We start from the raw sequence: 17,598 nt of genomic DNA, 5'->3' as shown, positions 1-17,598 counted from the left end.
AGTAGTACATGCAGAGAAAACATAGTGAAATAACTGTGTATAGACCCACCTTCAGAGACCAACGTTTTCAACCCAGACCCTATTAAATAAAATTCCATGGATAGCGTTGCATATTTTTCTTTTCTTTTATACTATGCAAATCATGATTATGATTAGCATTAAAAATAAATATGATGATGTGGGATATATCAAATCAAATTGCCTTTTATTGTCTAGTAGTGTAATGATACATGGCCTGTTCATTGCAGCAGCATAAGTAATAATAGTAATAAACAAATGTGCATAAAAATGAGAGAGACCTAGGCTAGTAATAATAATAACAGAATAAAATAAATCAACGTACATACAACATAATTGTATACGTACTATATTGTTTTTTTCACAAATTAATGAATCTAGAGTGTCGCACCACAGAGATGAACCCCCCCCAACAGACACACACACACACACACACACAGACACACACACACACATCTCTCCCGAGGTTCAGATCCCAATGCCCCCAACCATCCTCAGCCAGGCAGCCACCCCGATCGTCGGCAATGACACTCTTTCAAGCTTGACTAATATGCACTGAATAGCACAGAGTGTGCAGTTATTGCTGTAATATATTTAGAATTATTAGTCTCCAGCAAGCGGGTGGGTGATCCCTCAGGGGAATGTGGTATGCTGTTTTAATAAAGCTGATCTTTGGCTTCCTCGCCTCAATTAAGTCAATTATCGTTGCAAATTACTCTCACACATAATTCTATTCCCGTCCAACTCACTCACAACTTCCCCCATCCCACTAAGCTTGAGGAGTATAGTAATGTTGTTGCATTGCGCTTAAACTCTTGAATGTGACTTTGAGGATATTAAAAAGTCTACAAGCGGAAATTCAATTGCCTAGTTGGAGAGACAGATATTATTAATCCTTGAGGATGAGTACACTTCTTATAAAGCAAAATATTTAAATGCAGACAGTAATAAATATAAAATGTAGGGAAGCAGAGTCAGGCATTTTAAAGGTAGGGTAAGTGATATTGTTTGTTAAAAAGTGAAAGCTCTATATTCTGATTGCTATAGAGCAGTGGTTCTCAACCTGTGGGTCAGGACCCCCAGGGGGGTCCCCACATGATTTTCAGGGGGGTCCCCAGATGACAGTGAAGTGACAATTTAAGGACTTTTAAGACATTTTTGATACCTAAAAGAAAAAGAGGAAAACTGCATCATTACTGCATCAAAAGTAATCAACAAACTATATTATAAAAACTACTGAAACACCACTGCTATAGAGCAGGGCTTCTCTGTTCATAGAATATGAACACAGCCATTTCACTTTCCCCTAATTACATACCAGGACTATTGTTTGTTATATCGGAAAGAATCACCTTTTTTGTATTTCCGTCATGTACAAGTGTGATTTCTTCTACCAGCTTAGCTCAGAGTGTCCGCCCTGAGATTGGGAGGTCGGGGTTTCGATTCCCTGCCGGGTCATACCAAAAAATGGGACCCAATGCCTCCCTGCTTGGCACTCAGCCTCAATACAGGGGTTGGATTGGGGGTAAGTCCCTGCGACATACTAGCGTCATGTCCAGGGGGTGTACTTACACATCAAGCTGCCTCATGTTACAGAAACAGAACATTTTGGGTCTCATGGCTCGGCAAGGCTTACTTTACTGACAAGTGTGATTTTGAGACCTGTTTGGCCATTTAACCCATTAAGATCTGTGTCACTTTTTCATTTGAGCTAAAAAAGCATTATTTTACACTTTGGGCTATTCAAAAATAGTAGATATACAAGCTCATAGCGCGGCACCGAGTGCCCGCGCTACGAGCTTGTAGATCTGCCATTTTTGAAAAATCGAGAAAATGTGTGCAAATTAATATATTTATATTCTTTTAAAGCAAACATTTTTAACTCAAATCTTTACTTCTGGGGGGTCCCTGGAACAACATATTTTAGATGGGGGTCCGCGGTCAAATACATATTATTTTGGGGGTCCTTGACATGAAAAAGTTTGAGCACCACTGATATAGAAACATAGGTTTTTCAGAAAACTGTTGGGATTTAGAAGACATTTTGTAGAAATCGCTTTAAATGTACTGTACCAATACAGCACGTAATGCTCCCACACAGTATGAGACTAGGAGCCTATACCTCTGCTCTTCAGGGTCAAGGTCGAGCCCCCGGGCCCCGGGCTTAGAAACTGCGTGGAAAGGGAGCAGGGTCAATTCTGCTGCTCCCTGTGCCTCCAGCTTCTTCAATCCCATGATGCTGCGTTCCTCCTGGAGCTGTGCAATTTGCTGCTGCTGGTCTCTGAGCAGCTTCCTCTGTTGTGCGATGGTCTGCTGCTGGGTGGCGTGCCTGTGCTCAAAGCGGCTAGCTCGTAGCCCTGTGCTCTGAGACAGGGTTATTATAGTTAACATGACAATTAAAAAAAAAAAAAAAAAAAAAAGAATAGGGCTGCGTTCGCTTCCAGGGTTCGCGCGTCTTACTTGTTATAGTTAACTAAAACTAGCGAAATAACAAAAACTAGAATATAAAAAAAAGTCTTTACACAAAAATGATAACTATCTGACTAAACTAACTAAATCTAATGAAGAGATATGGAGAAAATGTCCTTAGTTTAAGTCTCTCTAAACTAAGAATCTTCAAAAATAGCAGATTGACAAGCGTATCGCGTCTTTTGCAATCTTTCTGACCTTGTTGAATCTTGCCCCTGGCTGATCCATATTACACTAAAACTAATTAAAAAAACTAAACTAAAACTAAGCCTTTTCACAAAATGAAAACAAAAATAAACTAGCAAACCTGCTTTAACAACAAATTAAGGACTAACCGAAAATGAAAACAAAGTAAAAAAAGAAATCAAAATCAAATCTAATGAAAAATGCAAAACTATAATAACCTTGTTCTGAGATGCCGCGGTGGCGCCTACATGGTCACCTCTCTGCCGTGCCTGGCGGAGCTCGCCGGCGGTCAGCGCCGCGTGGCGTCCAGTCACCTGCCATGGCTGTGTGGGCGCAGCCACAGCACCCACTGGGGTGTTACCCGGAGGGAGTTTGTGGGCTAGGGTGCCTGACCTCCGATGATCTTCCTACGTGGACACAGAGAGAACAGCTTAAGTTTTCATGAATTATAAACCAATTCAGAGAACAAAAATATGTCTGCAGTCTGCACACTGTGCAACAACTCTATTGAGGTCTTTTCAATAACGTTGTACCTGGGAGCTAGTTACACAGTGTGCAGACACCTTCTTCTTTTCCCTCTGGACTCTATTAAAAACCATTCTCTTTTGGGTCTCGAGCTAAAAAGTTTGGGAACCACTGCTGTACAGAATCACATAAAACCTATTGTACCCTTATCAACATCCTATCTCACATGTAGGTTGAAGCGGACTCTAAATAAACACCCAAACCTAGGTATACAGTAGATAGAGTGAATATGGAGTGAATAGATGTACACACCATTTATATGGATATATAGATGTATTATACCTTACTTAACTCATTCCCTGCCAAAAACGTAAAAAACGTAATTATTCCCAATTACCAATACTGCTAAGAACGTAAAAAACATTTTTTTTTTTTTAGATCTAGACTCCCATCCACTTCCTTGTTAACTTAAAACTTAAAAATTCTGTATCTCGGCTCCAGAGTACTTCTTTTTTTTCAATGAAAAATCTCTGGCAGTGGGCAAACACAGCCATAAATAATTCAGGCAGTGAAGTGTACATTCTATGGACCCCCCCCCCCCCAGTTCTGAACTTTTCCCCATTGTTGTCTCCGCCAGGCCGAAAGGCATGGCGAGAGAGTATGTTTTGCCCCCTGTCCGTCCGTCCGTGTGTGTGTGTGTGTGTGTGTCCGTCCGTGTGTCCGTCATTCTGTCATTTTGTGTACAGCTAATCTCCGGCACCGTTGGCTTGATCGCAACGAAACTGTGCACACACACTCCCTGGATGACAGAGCAGAACCTCTGCCCCAAATTTTTCAAATTAGCCTTTTATAGCGCCACCAGGAGGCCGCTTTTTGCAAAACACACTTCTTGACAGTACTCCTACAGATTTTATCCAAACATCACGCAAATCAGTACACAGTATCTCTATAGTCAAATTTTCCATATTTCATCCTGATTGGCTAAGGTTGGCTTCCAAAGTTTGCAGGATTGCTCCGTTTTCAACAAAATGCCTCAAATCATGAACGCAGCTTGCGATTTCCGTGAGATTTCACACGCACATTCCGACTAGGCCGAGGAAGAAATGCCACTTGAAAATGTTCAAATCAGCCTCATGGTGGCGCTATAAATGGACGATTTATGTTTTTACCTATAACTGCACCGATCTGCATGAAACTTTGCACGCACACTCCCTAGAGGCCAAGGAAAAACAACTGACCTGCATTTTTCACATTTGCCTTTCATAGCGCCACCAGGAGGCCGACTTATGTAAAACACATTCTTTGATATTAAGCCTTCAGAATTTATCCAAATTTCACGCACATCGGTACACTTGATCTCTATAGTCATGTGATCACGATGATGTGATCACGATGGATCTTTTAAAATTTTCATATTCCATCCTGATTGGCTAACGTTGACATCTAAAGTTTGCAGGAGTGGCCCGTTTTGAACAAAATGCCACAAATCATGAATGCAGCGTCCGATTGCGACACTTTGCACGCACATTCGCACTACATTGAAGAACAAATGCCACCCTTTTAACATTGCCCTATTATAGCGCCACCATGAGGCCAATTTTGCAACACTTTTCTTTTTTATATTACTCCTACAAATTCAAACATCATGCAAATCGGTACACATATAGTCAAGTGATCAAGATGGTTCCATCCAATTTTTCATATTCCATCCTGATTGGCTAATTCCGAACATTGCTGCCCCACAATAACCTACCTGACCTGGCGGAGACCTGTGCTCCGAGGAGCACTTTTTCTAGTTGTAAGTTGTTTTCCTTTTGCTGCTAATGCTGACAATGTACAGATGTATATCACAAATTCTAAATATGATGATACACAGACAAACCATTCATGTATTTCCAAGTTTAACCCTCTTTCAAACCTGGTGTACTATATAGGGTTTTAAGACGGTTAAACATTAGTATCTGTACCTGTGTGTCTTTTCTGACAACGTGTGGTTGTGTGAGCATGTCTTTAACTTTCTCAGTGGTCTCTGGTTGGTCGGACATTTCTGGCGTAGCTGCTATCGTCTCCGGAGCTGTGGGTGCCATCATGGTGTTGAGTTTGCCCATTGACGCAGCGCTGAGCAGGGCGGCCATCTTGCGACGGGTTTCCTCTTGTTGACTCAGAAGCTCCCGTTGTTCCTTTTGCCTCCGATACCAGAGTTGCCATTCATTTAGACATCGCTTCAGCAGCCGCCTGCGATCATTCTCCGTGGCCATCTGGCATCGCCTGGAATGGAGGACACGACCATATTTATTTACTCTCAATCAGTGGTGGAAAGTAACACATTTACTCAAGTACTGTACTTTACAATTTTGAGTTTTTTTGTTTTACTTTACTGGAGTATTTCCGGGCGCCCTGCCCTGGCTGACCAGGGGGAGACAGTATAGAGACCAGGATTACTGCATGTTTTTTGTGAGGGTACCTACGGAGGGGGGGGGGGGGGGGTAACATGCAAACTCCACACAGAAAGGCCCTTTCGCCAACCCCACCGAGGGTATCGGCACTGAACACGCCACCAGCGCCCACAGTGTCCCCGGCAGGAATCGACCCAATGTTTTTCTGTAACTATACTTTTACTGGTCCTAGTATTGATGATCTCTTGTATAGGGTCTTTATATGTCTTGATGAATTGAATACACACGACCACAATGGAAACAAGCCCTCAGGTATTTTTGTGTTACCCTTTTAGCATTATTGTATAACTGTACCTCTGTACCTTTTGCAAACTGTTAATAAAGTATTCAATCAATCAATCAATACAAATTAATAATTGACAGAATTATTTCATAGGTTAATTATTGTTCAGTGACGTCTCCAGGATGTGCTGTGATTGGCCCTTGCCTGTTTTCAGCTCGGAGCTCCTCCTCCATTCTCTGCGCTTCCCGCTGCCGCGTCCCCGCCCAAACCAGTGCTCGCCAGGCTCGCCATACCCTCAGCTGTCTCTTCCAATCACACAGGGCTGCAGCCTTACCCATTCGTATCCTCTGCTGCAACAGCACTGAATACCAGCCTGAGAAGTGCTTCTGCAGACACTATACACACACACACACACACAAAGAATAACATGAACCCACGCATCAACATAACAGAAATAATAGTTATGCAAATGAGCACACATACTGTATGTACTGTATGCACACACACACACACACACACACACACACACACACACACACACACACACACACACACACACACACACACACACACACACACACACACACACACACACACACACACACAATGTACCAACCTTGAGGTGGACCATCTGTTTCCTGGCCTGTATTTGCTGTTCTCTGTATATATTCTCTTTTTCCTGGTGCCCCTGCTTGGTGGAGAGTGGAGGGCCTGACTGAAGGCTGCTGGCTGCCCTCTCCCTGTCCCGTCTCTCCCTCTCCCTGTGGGACACAAGTCGTGACATGGTTACACACTCTGCCTTGGTCCCATTACACACATGAACCATATTGTACCTACCTATTCTGGGCATGTCATACCAGGCGAACGTTTGGCAAAGATAGGCAAACATGTGGCTAATATAGCAGATCTATGTATCTATGTATGACATTCTGTATAGTAGTGTGTATATCTGTCTGTCTCTTATATGTCATCATGATTTGTGTGCATGGTGTTCTCATCTTAAACAAGCTCAGTGCTTAATGAGTCTTCCAGTTTAGTAGACCTTGTATTGTGAATTTGTACTTCCATGTACTGTTATTCTCATGTCTTACTAAATAAAAGTACATCAATCAATCAATCTACAAGCTCACAACCAATTGCATTGTGCCACATGCAGATGTGCTATTTTCACTATTGTGAGCTTACATTGTGAGCTTTTCACTATTTGTAACCCCTCCTTCCGCAGGTTGTGATGACAACTTGTCAACTTGTCATCATGTTAAAAACATTTACAACAAGCTAGTGAATCCGGGAGGTTTGATGTCACCTAATAGACCATATTCACACGGCGGCCATATTGCTATCAAGTTAATGAAATGCCACCCCCGTTGCCAGGGCAACAGGGTGGCACTTTCAATGTAAAATTCCAAAATGTCCGCCATGTGAATATGGTCTATGTCACTGGCTACTCGGCCCTCCCCAGATCATTACACTCACCTTAACCAAACCCACTAATGCCTAAACACAACAATGTGCCACGTTGGCAACTGGAATGGTTAGGTTTAAATCTCTTGGCACTGCCAAGTTGGCAGTATGTATTCTGCTCATCACAAGCATACTACTCTAAAAATTCTACATCTATTTAATCCGTTCATGGGTTCATGCTAAGGATACCCATACATACCTTTGTCTAACCTGCTGTTCCAGGCCTCTTTTGTCCTCCGTCTGGCGACGGAGTCTCACCATCTCCTGCTGCACCATCTCTTCTTGCCTGTGTGCCTCCTGCTTTCTCCTTGCCTCCTCCTCTCGCTCTCTGCGTTTGGCCTCCTCTCTGGCCTCCCGCCGAGCTTCCCTCTCCCGCTGCTGCCTCTCCCTTTCAGCGTCCCGCTGTGCCCTGTTCTCACGCACCTTTAGTCAAATCAGCAACAGTCGGTGTGATTGAGCGCAAAGCACTGGACCCCGTGTGGGGCTTCAAATTGCTTCAAAAGCCTCTGCGTTTACCACTTTGACCCCTCTAAACAGTACTTAGTAAATCAATACTTATTTGACCAGGGTTGGCTCTGTACTTGGTCCACTCTTTTCCCCCCTCTACACCAAATCTCTCTACAGAGAATAGCCGATTTATAAGCAGATGTAGTCAACTATTTTTGGCAAATGTTGCCTCCCAAAATAGGGATTCTAGGGTTCAACTCTGTAAGAATAACAATTACCCTTTCTGAGGTGCATTAACACTGAGGATTTCTCTGTGCTCAAATCTCTACATCATTGATCATTCTTTTTCTGACTTTATTTAGCCTAGATGGTACAGTGGAGAGATACAGGAAACAGGGAGAGAGTCGAGGAATGACATGAAGCTAATCTGCCGCCGGGCTCGGGAATTGAACCCGGGACACGCCTTCAGGCATTAAGGCCAATGTGATACGCGCCTTAACCAGTTGGCCATCAGAGCCCCACTCCACATCATTGTGATGAGGTACCTGTCTGTGTCGCGCCTCCATGGCGATCGTCGGGTCCCTGATTTTCTTCCGTTCGGTGTCCAGTGCCATGTCCTCCGCTACGCCAGAGTCCAGCACTTCTCGCTCCATCAGGTCTTGTAGGAAGCTGCTGACCGCACAGTCCTCCTTCTCCTCAGCCAGGTGGTTGTACATTTCTGAGTGTGAGTTATTTGTATTAGTGTGTGAGTGAGTGAGTGAGAGAGAAAGTGAAAGAGCTTCTGAGACATTCAATCTTTAGCACTGGCGCTCAGGCCATGTGTAACAGTGAGCAGCAAACAGTATACTTAATAATATATAGGTAATCCATAACCATTAAAGGACGACTTCACCCATGTTCAACCCATCTTCATATAATTGGTCCTAGCAAATGCTCGTGATAATATGGTACAATTATTTTTCTACTTGGTCTGTGTCTCAGAGGAGGGTTTCTGAACTGTCCACAGCTCTCCTCTGAGACACGATATTAGACAAAAATTTTATGATATTATAATGAGCATTAGTGAGGACCAATTATATGAAGATTTTCATGAATATGAAAATGGGTGAAGTCGCCCTTTAACATATGATTACTACATATAAATGATTATGCATAATAGACATTACTAGTTTCAACAAAGCTATATACAGTATGTGACTACAGAGAGATTTTCTGCACCAGCTGTGAGAGTCTATATAAGTACCATCTCTGTACATTCTGGGCCTTAACCTCCCACTCGTGCCATTGATGTCACATTTGTCAAGCATTAAAAAATAGCTGGGGAGGGTTTAGTGGGGGTAAGGCATTTTCCTTCACTGCTGACTACCATTAAAGTTGCTGTAGCCCATGGCAGTAGTGGGAGCAGTGTCGAAGGCATCACCAGTACCGCTCGTCTCAGTGGAGCCCATCAGGTGCTCATCATCCTCCCCCATCTCCAGCTCCAGACGCAATTTACTGTTCATCCAATCGCTGAGAAGAGCCTGAGCTACAGAACAGAAAACCTCAAACATCAGCGGGTCATTGGGTGCACCTTCATAGGCTAAATTGCTATTCTCTGTGTAGAGTACAGTCTCCAGGGGAATTACTGTCATTATTTGTATCGGTTGACCTACCTTCACTGTAAGCGTTGTCGTGATCTTGTAATTGGTCAGTGCTTTGTAACGCCACCATATGGCTGTTAATTCCCGATTTTGACTTCTTGAGATGAAACACTTCAGACACGGCAAACTCAGAAGCCATCTCCACACGCTGAGGAAAAAGAATATTCATCAGCGGAGTGAAACTGGTCAAATAGACACATAAACATCTGCTAAATGCCTAAACTCTATAAACAAAATACACATGCATTGACCATATTTACGATTTAGCGAGCTCTGCTGCCCTTTGGTTTTAGTGATCACAATATAGTGGCAATAGCTAGAAAAAGTAAAGCATTAAAAGGCTGGACCAAGGACTGTGTTTCAAAGATCATATGAATCCTTTTGTGAAAAGAACTTTATAATCTCTATCCTGGGCATGTTACTGTATAATAGACAAACATTCAGTAAAAATAGCGGTAGTGAGTGAAGAGAGAAAAAAGGAGGGGACCAAGCATAGACCCATGGGGGACTGCGGTCAATAAAGTATATAGGGTTTAAGTAATGATCAGTGGGGCAGAGTATGCACTGTGCATGAAACAGGTGTTGCACTTCAATGTTCTTAGAAATGTTATTGACTGTTGCTGATCCAACACTCCCAACAAAATAATGTCTGTGCCTTGGCTCCTTAGAGGTATTACTGCTCACTGGGATGAAAAATGTGGCATAAAATTACTTTACCTACTTTATTTGTTTATTTACGGGACAGTGCACGTTAATTAACATTCAATACATGTACAAGAATTGATTTGAATTAATTGACTCTATTCACTGGAACAAATACTGTGCACAAAAAAGAAAGGAAAAAGGAATTGACTGAAAAAAGATCTCATTATCAAAACAAGAATTATCAACTAAAGATTTATGTGGAATACTTTTAATGACATATTGTCAGATCAAAAGCACAATTTTAAGGATTTCTTAACCGACAGTCTAAACACTTAAAATGGTGTTTAGACTGTCGGTCGAAACACAAATTAAAGGATGTATCATGAAAAGGTGTAGGTTTGTATGTTTAACTTTTAACCAGATGGAGGCACAAAAACTTCTGTTGTCAGTAAAAGATTATCAACTTTTTGGCATCAGAATCAGAATCATCTTATCATAATACCTTGACTGTATATTAGTGACAATGATAGTTGAATACATTGCAGAACCAGTATGCCACTTTTTTTTTTTATCTTCGGGGATTTGGGTGAGAGAGGTATGTGGAATGTAAATGGTACATTTATATAAATGTTCTCTAAATTTATAACGTGTATTACATTTGTTGGAGGAAACCATGCGCAAGGACATTTTTATGGACCTTTATGACGCAAGTGGCCACTCTCAAATAACGAATAATGCACATCCTCCGAGCCAAACTGTACTGTAGGTGTGACTTATTTGTGACAAACAGCAGATACAGTATCTGCTGTTTGTCACAAATAAAAAACCTTTGGAGCATTCAACAAGTGAGTTTCGAGCCCTGCTTTGTTAACAAGTGGCCACTCTACCTCCTGAGCCACTTCCGCCCGATGAGCAAATGTTTGTGTGGGTGTTTTGTTTTATATTATTTGAGTGTTTGTGGTTTGCAAAGGGAAGAAAAGACAGTTTTCCTTGCAGCTTCAGAATGGTCCAGTGTTGTGCACTGTGTGATCGTTTCATTCCTAGAATGAAGGCTCTCACGGTCGTGGATTTGATGACAGCTCATGGTGCGTACCGTCCTGCTCATACTGTAGGTCGCACATGTAGACGGGTGCAAATATGGTTTGACCCTAAAATGCTCAATGGTTTATTGTAGTATCAGGTGTACTTAATAACATATCAAAAGTTTACCAAAATCTGACCACTAGACAGGTCAAATTTTATTTTTCTCGCAACAATGCTGGACAAGTTCAAAATCTCCTATTCAATTCAACCGACTCCGCTTTGTTTTGGCCTTTTGTGTTTGCTGCTGTATTTTTTGGCTGGAGCACAGCAGCAGGGCCAGCACTCTGAAAACAAATGTCTCTCTGAGTCACAGAGGCTTTATCCCAGATCTCTTCCGTGATATTTAACCTCACCCCTCTATCCTCACTTGAACCAGAAGTTCAACTCAGTCCACCGCGCACTTTGACAGTCATGCCAGGTCACTCCTGCTCCAAGGAGCGAGGAGTGAGGATTAGGAGGGATAAGGATAAGGATAATTCCTTTAACAGGTCCGTTCATGAAAGTCCTTGCGGTCTTGTTTCCAATGAGGGCCTGTGAGCAATTAGGGGTTAAGAGTCTTGCTCAGGGACAAATTTCATTTCATTGACACATTTGCTGGCCTGGCCTGGAATCGTACCTGGGGCAACCAGGGTCTCTGGCTCCCTAGGCGGGCTCACTAACCACTCAGCTATGGCCGCCCCCTATGAGTCAATATATATTAGCCTTGTAAACCCTCCCTCCGGAAATCTCATTTCTATTTGATTCGAATCAAATAGAAATGAGATTTCCGGAGGGAGGGTTTACCAGGCTAGATATATATGAGGAGCTATGCGAAACATGAGTCCTTCCTTCCAGGAAGACTTTCCAAGCTGAACAGCGTAACGTTAATGACCCCACTCATACAGCTGTCAATGTTGCATTACGCATGTGTGCGTGCGTGTGTGTTGATGTGTGTGTGTGTGTGTGTGTGTGGGGGGGGGGGGTTCTTTCATTGCCATTAATGAGCAGTAACATCATACAGTTTTTCTAATGATTATGCAAAAACAAATGATAACAGTTGAATTAAACTGTGACTTATAGTGAAGAGCAGGTCAGTACTCGTAAAATGTCCATCCACCAACTGACTCCCTTGTATAAAACCATTATTTCTAGTTGAGTGCTTTGTCCACCCCCGTTAATAGATTATATTAACTGTCTTAACTTCTCAACTTCCAGACCCAGCCAGCCTCTATAAACCCCCCCCTACACCAAATCTCTAAGCCGATCTTCAAGCTTGTGATGCATCGCTACGTGACACGTTGTGAGCTTGTGGATCTGCTATTTCCACTGAATGTTTGCCCCAGAATAGACAACATAGGGCTCCATAGGGTTCATCAGCTTATCTCTTTTTGTCAATGTGCCTCATTTGGATTCACGCTGAACTTCTCAACACCTAGTCTGATGTTTTCTCCACCACCAGTTCCTTAAAAGACCATTACTCTTTCATTATTCACCCTAGACAAGTCATTGTGGTGCCTAATCGGATGTTTTGGTTAGGAATCCAATTAGCATTATACAGTACAACATTTAGTCAATTGATTACAATTACAATTATATATCAAAACCATTGGTTATTATAAGCATATTTAACAATGTAATTGGACATTTCTCCCTTTTCTACATGACATAATGCCCAGGATTTGTGTATTCATCACCTATACACGTAATTCACATTCTGTTGAAGCTTTCAGGAGATTAATTTTGATACCAATAAGGAATAAATGCATTATTGCTGGGTGGTACTGTGACATTTGTAAAAACATGGCTGCCAAGTGATAGACTGGTAATATTACACAAATCTTGGAAGATATTCGTTACAGAGAAATGTATTCACCATTTTGTTTGTAAAGGTGTCTAGCAAAAAAAAAAGAAAAACTGGTTCCCAAACTGGGGGTCGGGACAAACGATTTTGGGGGGTCCCCAGATGATTATCTTAATGCAGTGTTTCCCCTATATGCATTAAGCAGTGGCGGGCCACCACCCCTTAAATCTGGCCGCCACAGTATGATTAAAAAAAAATCAAATAAAAAATCTAAAGAAAAAAAGTTTTGATTTTTGATCATGGACATATCCGTGATTGGCAGGTAATGTGTTAAGTAAGAAGTGTGAATACTTCCTCCACCACTGTCTTTTTTGTTATGTATGACAGTTTGTCTATACTCCTAAATATGGAGACAATTCATATATAAACTATACAAATATTTTCCTGCTCATTACTGTGCACATGTACTATATAAGTCTTCGTGTTTGAGCACAAATATGCATTTTGAGAACCCAAAAATGTTCTGCGTGCGCGCTTCGAGTGCACGCCACGCATCCTCCCCCACACCTTCAGCTTCTAGCTAGGGGAAACACTGTAATGTGCAATGTTGCACTAATCAATGTGCAGCATTGTTTTCTCACTCAACAGTAAACAAACCAACATACAGTATATAAGTGTATACAGGGTATCTGCACATTTCTAAAGTTACAATTGAATGATTCTTAAGACTCACTCAAGGAATCAAGCTCACAACGCTGAGTGTCTTTGCACCAAAGACACTCAGTAGGTAAACATTGCCACTTCTCTGGTCTATGGGGAAGATGGACTCCTCAGTGGGGATACAGCAGAGAGAAATGGCCCCTTATGGGCCTAGATAGGGTGTGCAAGTCAGTACAGAGCTATCACAACATGTATCTAGTGTCTATACTGTCTACTGGGTGTCTAGGCAGGGGTGGTGGAGGAGTGTGGCGCGGATAGGGTTCAGATTTGCATGTCACAGACATTTTCTTATTCCTGAGACTGTAGTAGTTGTGTGGGGTTTTAGTGCAAAATTCATTTCAAATGACTTTATTTAGTGATTGGTACTGCTGACAATACCCTTGAACCTTGATCTTTTTTTTCTGGATACTTTTAACAGCAAGAAGGCATAGGGGACAGCCCATGACGCCCTGGGCTCCAGTCTCCCCATAGAATCCCAATCTAACCGTCCTCCACGCTGCGTCCCTGCTGCTATCCAACAAACAAGCATTGCTTTCTGCATACACCTAATGGTCAGACTACATTTTTGGTTCTGGAGCTGTTCTGGAGAGGGGAGAGGATGCTCTGAGCCATAATGATAAGTCACTGGGGGCCCCTGGGAATATTAATGGTCAGCCACCAACCAGACACCGACTCTCCTGTGAGCCAGTCCGACATAAGGACACCCCTGTCTGCCTGACACACAGTCAAGCACCACGTGGAGGTCTTACAACCACCACTATGGGGAGGGGGTAGCCTCGCGTGGCCAGACAATATCACACGACACACTGCGTGGATATTAGTCTGGTCCCTATCAACGATAGATGTTTTTTCCAAGGGGCGGTTACAAAAAGATCCAAACGGACTCTATTGGTTAGACCTAAACCAATCAGAGCAGTGCTTCCTTGTATACGAACCAATCAGAGCAGTGCTTCCTTGTACGTCATTGCTCCAAATAAGGTGATAAGCCCGCCCACATTTGGATACTGGGCCCTGGTTGGTCCCGCACAACCTCGGCGGGAGAGAAATGAGATCTCTATGGAGGGGGGCCAGACCTAATCTGCCGACGGCTAAAGTGCGATGCGATTTTGCAAAGACAGATTCGTCTGGAACCAGGCTAGGGAGGGGGGGCAACCCTCTCACTACCTAAGCCCACTCACGAGCGCCTATCTAGGGCATAGGAGCCAGCATACATATAGCATACATATAGGGACACGACTGTCTGCCTGACACAGTCTTGCAACATGTGGAGGTCTTACGACCACCACCACTGGGGACTGTCCTCACTACCTATGCTAACTCAAGAGTGCCTATCTCGGGAGTAGGAGCCGGCATGAAGGTCCACTTGGGACTACTGGGACTATCCAGTGAGCCAGGCGACACTCCTCTCAGCCTAACGCATAAACTAAATTACAATACCTTAATTCCTGCCTCCTCCTGCAGCGTGCCGTGACTAGAAATCGTTTCGTCCCAAATGCTAATTTGCTTTTGGAGGAGCTGAGAACGAGGAGAGCGCAGGCTCCCTAAGCCACTTGGAGTGAGATCTGGCAAAGATACAAGCGTATCTTTTATGTATCGTTTGGTGAAATGTCTTCATTGAAATGCATGGCGTATAATTTCTCCTCCTCCACATGGCAACTCTCCGAGCTCCGGAATGGTCCAGCAATCCAACTGTGTGACACGTCATAATTGCTGTCACTTCAAACTGCCTATGAGCACTCGTCCTGGGCTCCCAAGTGCCCCACTATCTATTTTAATGATGTTTTGTCCATCTTGGGACGCCATCTTGATAAGAACACCTTTCCAGTGTTGGTAAACTTTTAGTATGTTATTCAGGACACCTAATACTAAAAAAAAATTATGAGAAACCTTTAGCTGTAAAGCATTTTTTTTAGTGTAAGGTGCTTTTTTTCCCATATATGCAGTATGCACCCGCCTAATGCATGGACAAGCGGATCTGTGATGATGCGGTTGAGCACAACAGTTGTTTTATCGGACGCCGCCCACTTCAACTGTAATCCTGAACGATTTTAGCAACATTTTAAGGATTTTTGTGTTTAGACTGTCGGTCGAAACACTAATTAAAGGATGTATCATGAAAAGGTGTAGGTTTGTATGTAGGTTTAACTTTTAACCAGAAGGAGGCACAAAAACAGTCAGTAAAAGATTGTCAACTTTTCGGCATCAGAATCAGAATCAGTCATTAGTGACAAATAATGATAGTTGAACGCATCTTAGGAAAGTGTTTTCACTTTTACACTTAAATCTGGGCTTTGGGTGAGAGAGGTATGTGGAATGTACTGTAAATGGTACATTTATATAGCGCCTTTATCTAAAGCGCTTTATAACGTGTATTACATTCGCTGGAGGCGCTCAAGGACACTTCAACAATAACCCTTTATGGACCTTTATGACACATGTGGCCACTCTACCCCCTGAGCCACTTCTGCCCGATGAGTAAATGTTTGTGTGGGTGTTTTGTGTTATAATGTGTGGACCAGGGTATTAACCACACACACGCACGTACGCACGTACGCACGCACGCACACGCACACGCACACGCACACGCACACGCACACACACACACACACACACACACACACACACACACAGGGTGTCAAAGAGTTCTTACCTTCATCCACTGATCAATATCACCATCATTCAACTGCACCTGTTATTGAAAAACATGAGTTCAAGCTAAGCTGATTTTCCACAGAGGCTACATGGCCTAGACCGTGTTTCTCTCTGTTGCCTTTTCCTGATGCCCAGAAAAGTTCACAGTGAGCCGCAGGCAGAGTAAATTGATGGCTCAGCCAATACGGAATAGGTGGATTATTTCAGGATAGTTAAGCCACTTAAAAATCAACAGAGTATTTTGGAATCATTTCCCGCCAGACGTCTCTAACTCTCGTAGCTTTCTCACACACCACAGGCATCTATCTGAGAAAAGCAAGCCGTTTTTTTAGAAATAGGCAATGAATTCATACCTTTGCCCTTCTCCTTTATTCTCATAGCCAAGAGTACACTTGACATTTATCATTACGATTATTGCCTGGGGGGATTTAGCAATTTGTTTGATATTCTATAGGTTTTACCTGTCCTGCACCCTGCAGTATTGGTTTGATAACACGCACCCCTGTACTGATTCACTCTCATATGCGTAAGCGAGCGACCGTGCATAAGCATAGGTTTGTAACACCATGAGTGCTGCCTTAACAGGACATTGCAATGTCAAGGATACAGGATGCATTGTTGAAGTGCTGTACAATCTATTGTGTTCTTATTCATATATCCCATCGTCCTGCTTCTGTATCTGTTATGACTCACACGAGTCACACATATACCAGTCACGTAATGTGAATTCAATTGCGTGACCAGTCACGATGAATACATGTGAATTGGACACTAAAACGAAGGGCCCGATTACCTCAAGTGCCCATGTTCTCTGGGAGGCTACAGTCACCTTCTTATCCAGAAGTTTCCTAGGGCATTGTGGGCATCACTTCCTGTCGATTTGATCAGGTATCAGGGATCAAATCGACAGGAAGTGATGCCCACAATGCCCTAGGAAACTTGAGGATAGGAACAGAGGATTACTAAATCAACAACATATTTATCAATGCTGTTTTCAATGATGTTGAGTGAAAGTCAAATGGTGCTGGCTGATTATTCACCCAAGAAAAACATACCTTCTTCTTTGCAGGTGTTTTACCGGTAGTCAATCTCTTCCAGGTAAGGAGATGGCGATTGTGTCCTGGTGATGCCATTCTCACTAAGTTTTAAACCTCTATTGATAATCTTATTTCTTACACGTGATTTACATTAATGTCGACCAATTTTCTTGTAAACTGTTCTTCGTTCCTTCCTACTCACAACAAACATAGTTTACAAAACAAACCAATCATCAAAATAGGTTGATAACGTGCAACATTCTGTCTGCGATAATGAAATGATCATCTGAGTAATCTGGGTATTGTAGTTCAA

At 42.7% G+C, this 17,598-nt stretch overlaps 1 protein-coding gene across 1 annotated transcript in view; it reads right to left on the bottom strand.

Annotated features, from left to right (window-relative positions):
- ccdc191 (coiled-coil domain containing 191) overlaps positions 1–17,366 on the bottom strand; it is a 23,981-nt gene extending 6,615 nt beyond the window's left edge. Inside the window, exons 1-11 of the mRNA XM_080417457.1 lie at positions 17,304–17,366; positions 16,247–16,285; positions 9,381–9,516; positions 9,095–9,253; positions 8,274–8,446; positions 7,481–7,704; positions 6,434–6,578; positions 6,022–6,212; positions 5,106–5,406; positions 2,892–3,080; positions 2,141–2,382 (exon numbers count right to left, since the gene is read on the bottom strand). Of these exons, the coding sequence (XP_080273583.1) occupies positions 2,141–2,382; positions 2,892–3,080; positions 5,106–5,406; positions 6,022–6,212; positions 6,434–6,578; positions 7,481–7,704; positions 8,274–8,446; positions 9,095–9,253; positions 9,381–9,516; positions 16,247–16,252 (1,766 nt within the window). The 5' untranslated portion in view covers positions 16,253–16,285; positions 17,304–17,366. The remainder of the gene's footprint in view (positions 1–2,140; positions 2,383–2,891; positions 3,081–5,105; positions 5,407–6,021; positions 6,213–6,433; positions 6,579–7,480; positions 7,705–8,273; positions 8,447–9,094; positions 9,254–9,380; positions 9,517–16,246; positions 16,286–17,303) is intronic.
- Between the last annotated feature and the right edge of the window lie 232 nt (positions 17,367–17,598).

This window comes from Gymnoscopelus braueri (genome assembly GCF_963280865.1).
Source record: "Gymnoscopelus braueri genome assembly, chromosome: 21".
Classification (NCBI taxonomy): Eukaryota; Metazoa; Chordata; class Actinopteri; order Myctophiformes; family Myctophidae; genus Gymnoscopelus; species Gymnoscopelus braueri.
This window is presented reverse-complemented; position numbering and strand designations above follow the sequence as displayed.